This window comes from Erithacus rubecula (assembly GCF_903797595.1).
Source record: "Erithacus rubecula genome assembly, contig: SUPER_W_unloc_1, whole genome shotgun sequence".
NCBI classification, from domain to species: domain Eukaryota; kingdom Metazoa; phylum Chordata; class Aves; order Passeriformes; family Muscicapidae; genus Erithacus; species Erithacus rubecula.
The window spans coordinates 1,765,537-1,782,506 of NW_027635709.1; the positions used below are offsets into that span (position 1 = coordinate 1,765,537).

At 42.0% G+C, this 16,970-nt stretch overlaps 1 protein-coding gene across 1 annotated transcript in view; it reads right to left on the reverse strand.

The window, feature by feature from the left end:
* LOC306814076 (ceramide transfer protein-like) overlaps positions 1–8,785 on the reverse strand; it is a 116,451-nt gene extending 107,666 nt beyond the window's left edge. Inside the window, exons 1-3 of the mRNA XM_079329790.1 lie at positions 8,673–8,785; positions 8,391–8,543; positions 5,662–5,796 (exon numbers count right to left, since the gene is read on the reverse strand). Coding sequence (XP_079185916.1) covers positions 5,662–5,796; positions 8,391–8,486 — 231 coding nt within the window. The 5' untranslated portion in view covers positions 8,487–8,543; positions 8,673–8,785. The remainder of the gene's footprint in view (positions 1–5,661; positions 5,797–8,390; positions 8,544–8,672) is intronic.
* Positions 8,786–16,970: the final 8,185 nt, after the last annotated feature.

Sequence of the window (16,970 nt, forward strand, 5' to 3'; positions counted from 1 at the left end):
CCTCTATCACACAGGTTATCCACAAATGTGAAACGTGCTGCAATTAAGCAGGCCAAGCAATTAAAGCTTCTCTGGTATGGAGGACAATGGCTGAAATATAAATATGGGGAAGCCTAGCAAATTGACTATATCACACTCCCCCGAACTCACAACAGTGTAGAAGGTGTTACACTCCCTAAAGCATACCCCTCGGATGCCATCCCATGAAACAAAGAAATTCCTTAAAACGTAACCCCCCCTCCCTTATTGAAAACCCCATTATCTCTTAGGATTTCTATTGACTCTTAAAGTCACAAGTTAATTGGTTCTTTTTTCACTTAGAGTTTTAAGATAATTGGTTAGTTTGTAAGTTGTAGTTTTTATTGGTTAGAAACTCAATCCTCTGGAAACCTATATAAAGTCTTTGTTATCTGATATAATTAGACCGTTGTTAGCATCTCCCTTTGAGGACAATAAAGTTATCCTTGGAACTTTTGCTGAGCGGTCTCAAGCCTTTTTTCTTCGCTAGTGAGTAGCTCAGGGCTCTGCATCTGGGGTTCAGAAGTACCTGGACTCAGGGCTGCAGACCCCGGAGTTGGAAAACACCCAACCCTAAAAATAGCTACACAACAGCAAGCACCATATGTTTACTAATGGACCCAAATTATCCTTTGTTTTCCTTTTTTTAATGTATTTGAAAAAGCCTCTTTTTTAATACTTGACATCCTTGGCCAGATTTAATTCTACATGAGCTTTGGCCTTTGTAGTCTCACTTCTATTTACTCTGGCCACCTCTCTACATTCACTCCAAGTAGTCTGACCCTGCTTCCATCTCCTGTGTATTTCTTGCTTGTACTTAAGTAATGACAGTTCTTTATTCATCCCCAGAGGTTTCTTGCACCCTTGGCCTGATTTCTTCCTCACTGGGATGCATCATTCTTGAGCCTGGAGAAAGCAAGCCCTGAATACCAACAAACTCTCTTGAACCCCTCTTCCCTGCAGATTCTGCCCCATGGCATTCTTCTAAGAAGATCCTTAAAGAGGCTAAAGTTAGCTTGCCTGAAGTCCATGGCTGTAATCTTCCTTGCTGTCCTACTACCTCTTCATTCAATACTAACTCTACAATCTCATGGTCCCTACAGCCAAGGCTGCCCCCAACCCTCACATCAAGGCCATCCTTGTTGAATAGTATAAGGTCGAGCAACACACCATTCTTTGTGGGAACCTCCACTAACTGTGACAAGAAGCTATAATCAATGCTTTCCAGGAACCTCCTGGACTGTTTGTGCTTTGCTGTGTATCTTCTCCAGCAGATGTCCAGGTGGTTAAATTTCCCACAAGAATCAGGGTCTGCAACTGTGAGACTGCTTCTAGTTGCCTGTAGAAGGCCTCATCCACTTCCTCATTTTGATCAGGTAGCCTGTAGCAAACACCCACAACATCACCCTTACTAGTCTGCCCTTTTATCCAAACCCATAAGCTCTTGACTCACTTGTCATCCTCACCAAGACAGAGCTCGACACATTCCAAGTGTTGCCTCATAGAGGGCAACTCCACCACTGCACCTTCCTGGTCTGTCTCTCCTAATCTGTGCATATACCAACTTTTTAATAATACCCATAATTCCTTCTCATCCCTTGATCACAGCAGAACTTTGAACTTGAGTTCAAGCCTCCTCTCTGATTAAACACCTTCGAGACTTTTAGCCAGATAATGTAAAACACAACACAGCATAATATATTGACTTTCACTGTCTTCTTTCATAACTTAATTCACATGGCTAGTTCTTGACAGTTCATTATTTAATGTAATCCAGTAAGTATAGAATATTCATTCCTATCAGAGACTGGAAAAAACTGATGTCTCGAGACATTTTGGGATGTATGCATGTGTGATAGAAGGGGCAGGTCAGGCCTTGCTTTGGCAAGGCAGTGAAATGTTCCACTCCCCAGGCATAAAACCAGCATCCCAGCCCCACAGTGTCTGTCAATCAGGGTACACCAGGGGCAGTGCTACACTCTGCCCTAATCCAGCTCCTGAGTGGCTGAGTGACCAGAAGTCCCACCTAAAAGGAGGGTCCATAGAGGAGTTTAAAAGGCTGACCATTAAGTGACCATATGTCTGACCCTGCCTCCTCTTGGAATCCACACTGGAACCCAGGAGTTGGTCGCTATAGGTGTGTTTTTCTATATATTTTTTGTCTTTTTCTCTTTCTTCTCCTTCTAATTCTCTTTTCACGGTAGCATAACATTAAACAGTTTAAAGGTTGCTAAGTTAAATGGGCTAAGTTAATGCTATGATAAGTGTTTTATGTTGAATTGGATGTTGTATCAAATCCTTTGCCAAACTTCCTTGATTTTCTATATTTTCCCAGTAAACTTTTGTGTAATTTTGACCTCTTGAGAATATCTGGTCAGTATTTCTTCTGTGCATCAACCCAGAGTAAAGGAAGATTGGTTTAACCCCTTCCATTTAAATGTTCTGGCATGTTACAATCCTTTAGCCCTCTATTCCAGAGAAATCAGCTTCACAGTTACAGTTGTTAATATAGTCCCACCAGATCCCATATTTTCCATTCAATTAAAGACTACTGCCACATGAATCTGTGGATTTCCAAATGCAGCATCCACGTCTCCTAATTTTATGATTCATCATAAGGCTTATCTTCATTGCTGAAAGTACAGTAAGACTACACAAGAGCAGTTTACCAAATTTATGCTTATACAACAATGAAACATGCACATTCTATACTACTAGTAGCATTAATTACACACACAATCATTACATCCCACATCAGAAAAATGGGCATACCTAATCTGAGCATCTAAAAGGTGGCTTCATGAGAATCCAGTACCCTCCCTCTACTAAAAGGAAAAATTACAGTCATCAACACCATTTCATACCACTCATACCCTGCTTTGTACTTAAGGAAAATTTCCTGCAATACAGAATGTTAGAAGATATGTAGTTACTATGCCTGACTCTGGATTAGCAAGATCAAGGAAAACTATATTTACAGTACAGTGAAAGACTGTCAACATAAATTCAAGATGAGGATCCCAATTACATCATATCAGTGCTACTGAACATTAAGTCAGTAAGAAATCCAACTTCTCTACCAAAGTAATCACAAAACATACAGTAACAAGTTCAACTGATAACAAAAATACCTTTTCATTGTTCTCTCAACATTTTATCAAATACTGGTATTCTCCTATGCATTTAGATATGTTAGTAAGCTTATATTAGGACATTACAAGGGCATGAAAATAAAGATTAACTATGTAGTACAGGAAGAATAAACAATTATCATAAATAATTTTATATTACAGAAAACAGGTTTAAAAAATACTTAATTTGCTACCAAACTATCAAACGAGAAGCATTCATTCTGAAAAAGTAAATTTCTGTATCCTAGACACATGAATTAATAGCATTCCTGAACCTTTAATACTTACATAGCAATCACTAACTGCAACTAGAAATAATAACAGCAGTTTACCAGGTTTCAGGTATGCGATTTCAAACTACAAGCAATTAAACTGTCAAATACCAGGCACCAAGTATGATTCTGAATGAAAACGAAACAACTAAAATATCAGAATAATTTTGAGAAATACTTTTTATTCTTTGTCAATATACTCAGGAAGCTCCAGAACTGGGGGGAAAGAGGGTGAGTCAACAATTCAACACCAAGTTACCAGATGCAACAAGTGCCAGATAGAAGAGAGGAAAAACGCTATCTGCAAGAAGTTTGTGTTACACATTTCCTACTCATAAGACAAGGAACTCACCAACTTCCCAAAGTACAATATACCAAAACAATACTAGCATCACTATATTCTCCACCACCAGAACTGGAATACAAGATGCTGAGATGTACTCTACAGCACATTTCCAGACATCTCTTGGCCTATCTCCCTACCACCACCTTCCTGTCTCTGCCTGGCTGGCATGTTAAGCCTCTTACTAGTGAATAAAACACCTTTTTGAAAGTCCTGATCAGAGACTGGTACCTCTGCAGACTACCAGAGGTACACTTAAATGAGCACTTTTAGATGTTGTTGCTGTGAACCATAAATTCCTGAAAAAGTCAAATCTTGAGCAAGTTTAAAAGTTTAAGCTGCTTTAAAAAGAGTTTTGAAAGAAATTAGGCAATCTATTTTAATTTTCAGAGGACTACAATACCTGTCAGACATCTAAATGTAAAAATCTGTATTTTCTTCACAAACTTTTCCCCAAAAAACAAAGTTGATCTAATCAGTTGTCCTAGGTTAAAATGTAAAGATGTGCCCAAAAGCATGTATTCTATCACCATCTGCTAAAACCAGGTTAGGGCAGTGATTCTTATCTCTGTGGGAGATATTATCTGCTAATGGACCATCTGTTAAAAACCAGGTGAGGCAATGTTCTTTATCTTTTCCAAGACCCATCCTTCCTCCAGGAAGATATCTTCTGTTAATAGGCCATTGAGTCCCACTGCATGACTGATAAAATTACATCATCCCATTGGGAGATGTTCCACCCAGGAGGAGGAGCCAAATATTTCCTACCTAAATAAAAACTGAGATTTGGAACACCAAGGCAGCCCTTACCCACTGGTTTCCAGAGGACAAGAGCTACCAGACCTTTCTACAGGATCACTACTTCAACAAGACCATTTCATCTGAACTGCTACCACCACTCTCTAGTGGGGTGTCAGGTTCTGACTCTTGTCAGTGGTTTTTCTTTTGTACTATTGCATGTATTTTATTTTTCTCATTAAATTGTATTTCTGACTTAACGTCTCTCACTGGTTTTGCTTTCAAACCATTACATCAGTCCAGTCTTTATTTTCCAAATCCAACTGTGTTTAGAAAAAAAAAAATCTATTTTTAAGCTGAATATTACTAAAGGGAGCTTCTTATTTGTCATCCTCAATTCAGTTTGAAAGCAAAACATTTGGTGGAATAAGAACATAAATACTAAGATTTAACACTACTGCTCAGGAAGTTATGTGCTACACAAGTCCAGCTTCCTCCCCCCATCAAATAACTGGCTATTTAACAGTAACACAGAAAAGCATGCTTTTTGGCAAGCATTAGTCATAATTAATACATATAACTGAAAGCTACAAAAATATTTTTCTTCTTTATCTTCTAAGGCAAGTCCATCTTTATAAGATTTCACTTATACGTAGGCTCTTTATTCTTACTAGCATAATGCTGGATTTTTTAACGTTAGGCAGAAACAGCAACCCACTTTAGAGAAGGAAATACATAGCACATTTTCTTTTACAATTTTTGTACAGTTATGCTCAGAAAGCACAGTCAAAGAAATACTACCCTCTCTAGTGCAAAGTGTAAAGACTGATGGATGCTGCTGCCTTTGTGAAGTTGGTTTAGGGTCTTAGGCTGACCCTTGGGAAAACACCTCCTCCAGAAGCAAACTCTATCCCTACCCACAGAAACCTCCAAGATAACAGATATGAAAAGCTGTGTATTGCAATCTCAGATAAAACCAGCTTGTTTTCCTATTAGTAACTTCTTTCCCTGGCTCCAAAGTGTTGCACTAATATAACTAACTTTAATATTAAACAACCTACAAAAATTTATTTGCCATACCCATGTTCATTTTCACTAGTCATTACCCTATAAATATGTAGCACCCAAAAACATATGTCAATACTGAAATAGCACTTACTGTAATCACAGCCTTGCTCAGACAGATGGAGCCTCTACAGCCATACTCTGTTTCATCTTCAGACTTGTAATAACTGAGTGTGTTGCTTTTCAGAACTACCCATCGATCCTGCCACCCGTGAATGTAATTGGTCCACTGTAAAAAAAATAATTAAAAGATCAGCTAATAAATAATAATAAAACCCAGTTTGGCTGATATTTCTCAGGCTTCAGGAAAGACACTTCCACATCAAAGTTCCTTCTTTATATTCACCATAAAATTGTAAGCAGGATATACAACAGGAAAAAAACCCAACACACTGGAGGAGTTCTGAAACATTTAAAGAGACCGGTAGGATACACTTCTGTAAGACCCCAGAAAACTTTATCAACAAGACTGTTAAAAGGGCTTACAGTTTTTAAACGTACTCTGAGTTAGATGCAAGAGAGAAATAGTGACAAGATATTCTCAAGAGGTCAAAACAACAAGAAAAACTTTACTGGAAACTCCAGAAAATTAGAGAACTTTGGCAAAAGTTTAGAGCAGCATTCAACATAAAATATTCCACAAAGTATTAACTTAGCCCATTCAACTTAGCAAACTGCAAACCTGTCTGATTTTAAGTTACTCAAAACTCCGAGAAGAAGGAATTAAAAGAAGAGATATAGAAAAGAACAAATATAGCTACCACTCCTAATTCCAGCAGTGTTCAGCTGATAGAAATTCCAAGAGGAAATAGGGTCAAGATGTGCTCACCTCATGTCCTGGGTTAAGTACCCTTTGACTTTCCTGGGTCCTTCTGGTCATCTGGCCCTCTGGGGCTAGACTGGGGCTCCAGGAGTGGGGTGTGGGGCAGGGCATTGCTTTCAGTGTGCTAGTGATTGGCAGCCACTGCAGGGCTGGAATACAGGCCAGGGGGAGTGGGGAGTACAGGGCAGTGCATTGCCAAGGCCCAACCTGCCCCTTTGCCCACACATGCACCCGAAATGTTTAGAGCCAGCAATCCTTCCAGTCTCACTTCTAATAAGATTCTCTTACCAAAGTATTCCATTTCCTCCAAAGCTTTGCTCTTTACCAAAGGGCAGAACTGAAACAGTAGTGCATACACAGAGAACTGTAGCCTATTTTTATTGATTTAAAAAGTAATTATACACATTAAGTTATTAAAAGTAAATATTTCTTTAGTAGAAAGCTTGGTATACCACCATTTCATTTTATTTGGCTTGTCTCAAGTATTGCTGAGGCATCAACTAGCAAACGGTAAGTGTCCCTCAAGCATATTCACTGCAACAGGTTTCACCATACTTGGCTATTCATATTCCATTCTATGTTCTCACTGAAAAGGCAGCATCAGCTACACTCAGCACAATCATCCAGAAACGTTTGCATGCACATAAGCTACAGAATGTCAGAAGAAGCCATGGCTTCACCTGCTACACCAGTAAAATACAGCACTAGGACTTATTAGATTATAAGATTTTACAGATGAGAGACAAGGGCCTTCTTTTCTTCTAGCTATTCCTCCCATCTATAGGCTTAGAAACATTTTCAAGACTGAACGAGTTCACAGAGTCCCTCACAAAAAAAAAGAGTACTAGCCCCATCACAGCTCCTCTCAGCATCCAGGGCCTACTTATAATTACAGTACTCTATGATATGTGCCTTCTACACAAGTCTGTGTCTGGCCTTATTGCATAGGAAAGAAATTCAAAACATAGTGCTTTCATTCTAAAGATATTTCAACATTATTCTGAAAGTACTTTCTGTTTTTTAAAAATCTGCTTTCAAACTTAGTAACTCAATATTTAGCTTTAAAACACTTCTTAAGTTTCCCAGTATTATCCAACACATATTTGCAAGTCATTTAACTTTCAGTAATATAAGAGCAAAAAGGGATGCTTATATTTAAAAGGGGGAAATAAACTTTAATGTAATTTTTCTTCCACTCCTCCCCACCTCCTGTATCTCTCGCTGCAGGAGTATTTTATTGCCCTGTTTTGATAGTTGGACCAAAGATTGTGCCATTCATGCTGGGGTCTACTTTTGGGAAGTGACCACGAGCTGCGCCTGCCTTTAAGAGCTCCCGGGCAGAGATGTCTGATATCGAGGCTCCACACCACACCCATGACCGACGTCAGCTTCGGCCAGAAGCCTAAGGAGGTGGGGAGACACCTCCCCGCGCGTACCTGGCTGCCTCCTCACAGGTCTCTTTCCGGAAGCTCATACCAGGCAGCCAGCGGGCTCGATACGAGGGCAACAAGGGCAGCAAGCCGCCAACCTCTCCCCCAGCAGCGGCTGAAGCCGCAGCCCCGGCTCTTCCTCAAGAAAATGCTTCCTCACGCCGCCTCTCGAAGGTTGCGAGGAGTGGGACAGGCACTGAGCAGATGCCCAGTCCAGGGGGCATGGGGTGGTGCCTCCGGCTGAGAGAGGAGGCGCGGGGGGGTTGTGCCGGACGGCGGAGCGGCTGCCTAGCAGGCTCCGCGCCATCAGGTGGCGGCTGTATCGGCCATGACGGTGCCTCCCACGCCCCCACCAGGCCCCTCCACCGGCGCCGGGGGACGCAGGAGCCTTAGCCTGATCCTCCGGAACAGCGAGGTGGGGAGGAAACAGGCAGCCGGGGCTGACAGCACTCAGCCAGCTGCAGGATTAGGGTTAGGGCCAGCTGCAGGAGGGGGACTGTAATGCGACGCGGAAAAGGGAAGCGAGAGGCCGTCAGGCACAGGGTGCGGGGAGGAAGAAAGACAGCTTACCTTGCTGAGTACCCCACACAGCTCAACAGGCAGCCCGAGCTCTGTCTCGGGGTCGTCTTCGGAGCCAGAGGAATTCCAACTCTGATTGTCCGACATAGCTGAGCAGGGAAGAACCGAGCGACCCCCGCCCACAGCAGCCTCAGCTTCCCCCTGCTGAAGGGACGGGAGCAGCGGGCTTTACTTGAGTAGTACCACTCTGCACCCGCAGTACCACCAGCAACCGGCCGGCGCCGAGGCACGCAAGCCTGGTCTTCCCCCTCACTATTGCTCCACGGCCCCTACCCGCAGCAAAAACCACAACACAGAAACAGCGAGGATACACAAGTACGCGTCTTCCTGCCACGCATTCCACTTAGAGTGTAGCAACCACCACCATCTTACTCAAGGCGGCTGCTCTGTGCTACTATTAGCGCCGCCCCTCACCTTCCCTTCCAGGTCCCCTAACCGGGCCGCGCGGCGGCTGCCGGGAGTTGTAGTCTTCTTTCAGCAGTAAGGCTGGCTACAATTGGCTCTTGGAGACGCAGTCCGCTGCAGCGTCTCTCTCCCATCTCCGGGTGGCCACCATCTTGGTTTCGTCGTTTCTGTGGAGCTAGCGTTGGGTTTCGCCTTCGTAACTCGATGAGGTGGGGAGCTCTGTTTCCTCTGCCACCGGACGAGGGCAGTGGCTTAGGGCAATGTTTGCTTGCTTTTTTTTTTTTTTTTTTTTTTTTTTTTTCTTCGGGGGGGGGGGGGATGGGAGAGAAGGACCCTTTCTTTACCAAGGTAAAGCGTTTTTCTGGCTCTGCACACTTTCTAGATTGAGAGAAATAGTATTGTGAAAAACGATATTTGTGATTTAGAATTTTTTAAAAGTCTAATAAGGGTTAAAACAAAGACTAAAAAAAAAACAAAGTTAACTAGCGCTGGGGTGCCTTTGGCGCTTGACCAAAAAGCACACATGTAAATGCGAACAGTGTTATCTATATACTGTTACATTACTGAGGTATATATATATTTATGTGCTTCATACATTATTCACACATTCTTGTGAGCTTTTGATGTTTCAGGAACTCTTTTGTTTGTTTTGTTTACACTCTTAACTTATCTGCATGACTTCCTGTGAATCAAGTTGATATGTTTTATTTCTTCTTGTGTCTCCATCCTGTTGTTCCACATCCTCTGATGAAGCGCGGAAAATAAACTTCGCAACCTGTAAAGTTGTGGAGTAGGTACGTATTTTATTCAGCGCTGGACGCAGGGGGAGAGCATCCTCCCAAATCCTGCGTACCGTACATGCTTCTAACCTTCTATTTATCTAGGAAGTCCATGCATATTCTAAATCGCCTATACATATTGATTATCTGCCCCGCCTGTTTCCCGCTTCATATGGAGATTAGTTGCATATTCATTGCGGCTGCGTAGTTAATTGAGTCGGTGGTCTTCAAATGAGTCTGTGGGCGGAAAATGATGAAGTAACAGTCTTCCTCACTAGTTGAACTTTTGACCTTGTCTTTCCACGCATGCGCTTTTAGCCTCTTGGTCGTGATATTTTGCAGACTTTGCACTTTTACAAAGAGGGGCCCCTTTCCTTATACATCAGGGGTCTTCTTATCGTGCATTCCTTTTCCTTATAAGCACACAGTAACTGATACCTATACATCAGGGGTCTCTTGTTGTACATTCTTTTCCTTATAAGCACACAGTAACTGAAAACATATGTTCTACTCCTCATTCTATTTAACCCTTAAATCCCCTGTTTCAGTCCCCCCTTTTCTAGAAAATTAGTAAATTCTTTTACTTAATACAAGATTTCTTTTTCTACATCCTTACGATATGTATCTCTTAATGCCTTCCCATGTACTCTCGACAATGAAGTTAGTATTGCCATCCGTTGTAGCATCTTCCAATTCCAAATAAGTAGTACAAAAGACAGCAGTAAGCTTAGGCTAACTAAAACCAATAACACAATTACTGGATGACATAATGTATTTAAAATTCCAGTTGCAGTTGGGGACCACCCGAAAAGGGCATCCCACCAATTGTGGCTTGCATCCTTCTTAACCCTTTCTAAGACTCTATTTATTTCTTGGATATCATGGTGAACAGTGACTAAAGTCTTTTGCCCACTCTCTTTGATTTCTTCCAAAATTTTTGCTAAGTCTTGATGTTTTACCAATTGCTTTACCAATGTGAAGTTCATTCCAATGGGCGTAGGTGATAGTTTGTGGTATGTCGTGTAGTTAGACCTTATCACTGGTGGGATGTAACTGGTGACGAATATGAAAAATCACATCCCATAATTTTAACGAAATTACAAATACAGACGTTAGAGTTATTCTTAACAGGCAGGGTTACATTCTCGTTGTCTATGTTTACAAAAACACAAGTGGTTCTTAAACATACACATCCTTGACCAGTATATATAAGTATAGTCTTTTGATCAGCATCTGGATGAATTTCAAAGTGGCATACACCCTGCTCGGTGTCAAGGCATACGTCTTGAGCATCAATTGTATTGCTTTCACAGATAAACCCTTGTTGTTCTCGAGTAACACAAGATTCTACATTTACAGTTTGCCATTTCCCATTTACTGACCGGGCCCACGCCCTATGCTCTGAGGGGTACAACACCGTCCCCTCATGATTGAGTCCCAATGCAATGATGGGGTGAATAGCATAAACTGTAGCATTACGTATGGTAAGCACGAAGGTAGTGGCCATATTAGTAACAGGATCATAGGTGAAATTCACTTGAGTTCACCAGGATTGGAATTTTCTTTCAAAATCATTAGCGTTGTCCCAAACAACTTTTCGGACCTCAATTGGAAAAGTGCCTTCATTCCCTTATAGCCAAGGCAGCTGCGGATTGAATCCATAACTGCGCTTGTACACAACTGAAAGCTAAAGACACATTATCTTGAACCGTGCTAAGTGCGTCTATTATTAACTTATGGTCCTGGTCCTCAGCCTTTTCCCAGTTCGGTAACACCTTTGAAACCTGCCACTGGCTATTTCCTAATGCCAATAAGGATGATTGTAGAGGTTGCCTCAGTTTTGTCAAATCATTTGTTGCAGTTGTTAACTTATTTGCTAGTATTTCAGAGTCAATTCCATTCAATATTCCTAACCCTGTTCCAAACATTCCCGTTAGATCTCTTCACATCCTATTCCTAAGGTATACTTGCTTCTGTAACCATGTTGTCCACCCTTCTAGGGATGGTTTTAGGAAGGGGGAACAGGCTGGTTGAATCTCTGAAATATTGGTTTGTATTAGCAATTCAACACGCTTGAGAGACCATTCTGGATTGAATAATAATTGCTGTTGTCCTGTATTTCTCACTATATATGGGCCTACCTCATAAATCATAAGTTTAAGTTACTCTGAGTCTGAACCTGAACAGGTTCAGTTATGGTATTTATTCTAAATTTAAATGAGAGCCCAAGATCTCTATAAGCCCAAAGGCATACCACCTCAACAGTCCTATCTAATGTAAAATTATACCAACAATGTGGCCCACTGTGTTGTTTACAAATCTCATTATGTCCGCCTGCAGGGGGAGATGAGACACTGATTTTAGTTGGTTTCTCATGGTTAGTTCCATTAATCATTCGACATCCTACTCTGATGGTCTCTCCCACAGTCCCTTGAAGTGACCACAACCCTTGTTTCTGCCACTCGTGCTTTTCATATACCTGGTTTCCATGCATGACTACAGTTGACAGGTTCAAATTTTGTACCTTCCCCATATATCCGGTAGACCGGACAAAAGCCTGGGACCAAGGCCATTCAACATCACTCTGGCTAAAGGTACTTTCCAATTCTTGGAATATAATTATATTTACAAACAAAACAATTAAATTTCTACATCCTGAATCACCAAACACCCTTAACTGTAATATGCTCATTTTGTTCGTGTAAACTTGAGCTTTAGTCTGTTATCACCAGATATTACTTTCCAAGGAGCTTCTGGAGCTTTCTTCACCCGAGAATGGTGGATCCAAGCGCTCTGTTCCTTGATCTTAATTGCAGTGAAGGTAGTAAGTAGCACCTGGAATGGTCCTTCCCACTGTGGTTCAAGGGTTTTTTCTGTAAAAGACTTAACATATACATAATCTCCAGGCTGTATATTATGCACTGGTCCATCCAGACCTCTGCCCCGAGTTCCAGCCACATGTTTTTCAATTTTTCTGAGCTGTTTGCTCAAAGCCACCATATAGGTGGCCAATGTCTCCTCTCCGAATTGGGTAGAATTTCCCTTTTGCACTCCATATGGCCTCCCGTAAAGCATTTCAAGGGGACTTAACTTTTCTTTAGTCCTTGGCTTAGTTCGAATTCGCATCAATGCCAATGGGAGTGATTGGGGCCAGGGCAAATTAACTTCTTGTCCTAACCTCACAATTTGCTGTTTAATTAAATGATTCATTTTTTCTACTTGGCCACTTGACTGAGGATGATAAGGGGTGTGAAGTTCCCAATCTATGCCCAAGTGGCGACTAATTTGTTGCACTATTTTTGAAATAAAGTGTGGTCCTCTGTCTGAGGATATAGTGGCTGGAACTCCAAAGCGTGGTATTATTTCTTGTAACAGCACTCTAGTTACCTCCCGGGCTTTGGCAGTTCTAGTTGGGAAGGCTTCTGGCCACCCTGAAAAGGTATCTGTCATCACCAATAAGTATCTATACCCCCCTTTTCTTGGAAGTTCTGAAAAATCAATTTGCCACTGCTGCCCAGGCCCCTGTCCTCTTCCAATTTGACCAAGTTTTGGTTTAGGGGTATTCTTAGGATTAGTCTGGAGGCAAAGGTCACACTGCCGAGTAACCTGGGTAACAATAGCATATAAATTTCTGGCAGTAATCTTTTCAATTAGATGGGTATATAGAGCATCTGCTCCCCAGTGTGTTTTCTGATGTTCCTTTTTAACTAGGGACCATAGTATGTGGGAGGGGACAACCAGCCTCCCTTCTGTAGTGACAGCCCATCCTTCCTCATTATATGTTCCTTTCTGATCCTCAATTAATTCCTTATCCTTTTTATCATATATCGGCTTACCTTCAAGGGATATCTGTCCATCTGGAATTAAGGTTGCCTCAATTATTATCTCACCCTTTGCTGCCTCTTTTGCCTCTCTGTCCGCCAGCTCATTTCCTTCTTCCAATTCTGAGCTCACCTTCTGGTGTGCTCTAATGTGCATAATTGCTACCTTCTCAGGCATCTGGACTGCTTCCAATAATCGCATTATTTCTTGTGCATGTTTTATGTTCTTTCCTTGTGAATTTAACAGTCCTCTCTCTTTCCAGATAGCTCCATGTGCGTGCACAACCCCAAATGCATATCTTGAGTCTGTATATATATTTATTCTTTTCCCTTTTGCCATTTCCAAGGCACGAATCAGGGCAACTATCTCGGCCTTCTGTGCAGAGGTATCTATTGGCAAAGGTCCAGATTCCAGTACCTCTTTACTGGTGGTAACTGCATACTCAGCATATCGCTTCCCACTGATGACGTAGCTGCTTCCATCAGTAAACCAGGTTTCTGCATCGTCAAAAGGGGTGTCCTTCAAGTCTGGTCGGCTGGAGTAGGTGGCTTCGATAGTCTCCAGACAATCGTGGTGTACTGGTTCTCCTTGATTTCCACTGAGAAAAGAAGCTGGGTTGACAATATTAGTCACCACTATTTCCACATCATCTTGTTCCACCATAATAGCTTGGTATTTTAAGAACCTTTGTGGGGGAAAGCCAGTGCCCCCCTTTTACCTCTAATACTGCAGATACTGTGTGAGATACTAATACAGTCATTTTCTGGCCCAGGGTGAATTTGCGTGCCTCTTGAATATTCATCACAACAGCTGCCACCGCTCTGAGGCACCCTGGCCATCCTTTGGCTGTTGCATCCAGCTGTTTAGAGAAGTAAGCAACTGCCCTTCGGTATGGCCCTAGGTTCTGTGCTAGTATTCCCGGGGCAATCTCCTGTTTCTCATGGGAGAACAAAAAGAATGGTTTACTTACATCAGGAAGTCCTAGGGCTGGGGCTGACATAAGAGCATCCTTTAATCGACGAAAGGCTTGAGTGGCCTCTTTAGTCCACTTGAGATCTTTGCTGCCATTTGCCATAAGCGTGTACAAAGGTTTAACAAGCAACCCATAGTTGTAGATCCACAACCTACACCACCCTGTCATCCCTAAAAAGGTTCGCAGTTCCTTTATTGTCTGGGGTTGTGGAGTTTGGCATATTGTTTCTTTACGATTTTGCCCCAAGGTCCGTTGTCCAGCACTAACTTCGTACCCCAGGTAGATAACCTTCTGCTTCACCACCTGAGCCTTTTTCTTTGATACTCTATACCCCTGGAGTCCCAAAAAGTTTAAGAGACTCACCGTCCAGGCCACACATGCTTCTTCCGTCTTAGTGGCTATTAAAAGATCATCTACGTACTGCAGCAGCCTTCCTTCTTCTGGGGGGGCCTCCCAAGCCTCTAAGTCCTTGGCAAGCTGCTCTCCAAACAAAGTAGGAGAATTTTTAAACCCTTGGGGAAGTACTGTCCATGTGAGTTGAGTTCTCCGTCCAGTTTTAGGATTTTCCCATTCAAATGCAAAAATTTTCTGACTGGCTTCATGGAGAGGGAGGCAAAAGAAGGCATCTTTTAGGTCTAAAACAGTAAACCAAGTAAACTTTGGTGTTAAGCATGTTAATAAAGTATATGGGTTTGCCACTACTGGATAAAGATTTTCAGTTATCTTATTAACAGCTCGCAAATCTTGCACCACCATGTATGACCCATCAGGTTTCCGAACGGGTAAAATAGGAGTATTAAAATCAGATTGGCATTCTTTTAGTAATCCTAGTTGTAAAAAGTTCTCAATCACTGGCCTAATTCCTTCCCTGTCTTCTTTTCTCAAAGGATACTGCTTGATCCTAACTGGTTGTTTCCCTTCTTTAAGTTTAATTATTATAGGAGGTGCGTTTTTCGCTCTCCCTGGCACATTGGAAGCCCATACTCCGGGGAACACCTGACTAATTATTTCTTCTCTAATTTCTTCTTTAATTTCAATGATTGTCAATATTAAACTCAATACTTCTATATATTGTTCATCATTTACCTCCAAAGTAATCTCCCCATTCTTAAATACAATGGTCGCTTGTAATTGTTCCAATAAGTCTCTTCCCAGGAGCGCCTTTGGGGAATTTGGCATGTATAAAAACTTATGAGTGCCCCATTGTTTCCCAAATTTATATTTTAGAGGTCTACAAAAATAAGCCTTTTCAGACTGGCCAGTGGCTCCTTGTACTGTAACATAATCTTTTCCCACAGGCACCAGGGCCTTATTCAATACTGAATATGTTGCTCCTGTATCAATTACAAACTCTACTTCCTTTCCCTCCTCCCCCAGTTCCATTGTTATAACCAGGGGATCTGCTGGGGGTCGATCTCCCGGTCCCCTTTAGTTTCCTTTTGCATATGCAATCACGTCTTTTTTCTTGTCTCTCCTCCGTTTAGGGCATTCATTCTTCCAATGCCCAAACTCTTTACAAAACGCACACTGATCTTTACCCAACCGAGGTGGGCCCCCTTGTCCCCCTCGTCGACCTTGCCCACGACTTTGTCCTCCTCTCTCTTCTCTCACCACTGCCACCAATTTCCTCACATTCTGCTTATATCCCTCTTCTCTATTGCTAAATACTCTCCACGCCTCATCTAGTAAATTCTCTAGATTTCTTGCCTCGGGCCCTCTTATTTTTGAAGCTTACGCCTAATATCCCCCGTAGATTGACCCAAAAATAAATTCACTAGTTGTTGAATCCCCACCTCTGCTTCAGAGTCCAGAGATGTATTGCGGCGCATTGCATCCCTTAATCGATCCAAAAATTCAGATGGTGTTTCAGAGGGACCTTGTTTAACAGCATATAGTGCTGACCAATTTATAGTTTTAGGTATTGCCCGTTCCATCCCTTTTGCTATCCATTCTTGGTAGCTTTCTAACTTCTGCATTTCTGCTGTCCTGTTTGGATCCCACTGTGGATTCTGGAGGGGAAAATAGTCCTTTGTATCCAATTGCTGGGCTTTATAATAATCCTCTGCTAGATCTCCTGCTGTTTTCAGGATTAATTGCTTTTCTGTTTCAGTTAATGCATCCAGCAATAATTGCATATCAGACCAATCTGGATTATGTTGTTTTATAATATACCGCAAACGCTTTGCTGTAGTTATTGGGTCACTACGGTAGTTTTTAGCAACTTTTTCCCATGCTTCTATATCAATAGTAGAAAAGGGTATTTTTACTAGAACCCTCCCTCCTTCTGGTCCCACAGCCTCTCTCAAAGGGAATTGTAGCACCTTATTTCTCGTCCTAGAAGACACAGGGCTTCTGGGAGGAGAATGGGCTAGACCAGGTAGTTCTTCTGAATCATCCTCTCCCTCTCTCCGAGCTCGAGGAGGAGATTTGAATAGGTCACTCATACCCTGTTCCTGCATATCCAAATTGTGCATTTTGTCTAATCTGGTACACCGCTCACCTATATCACATGCTGAACAACACCTTTCAAGTTTCCCTTTATTTGCTTTCCTTTCCTTCTCAAGGGCTAGAACTAAAGGGTCAGAGGGTGCC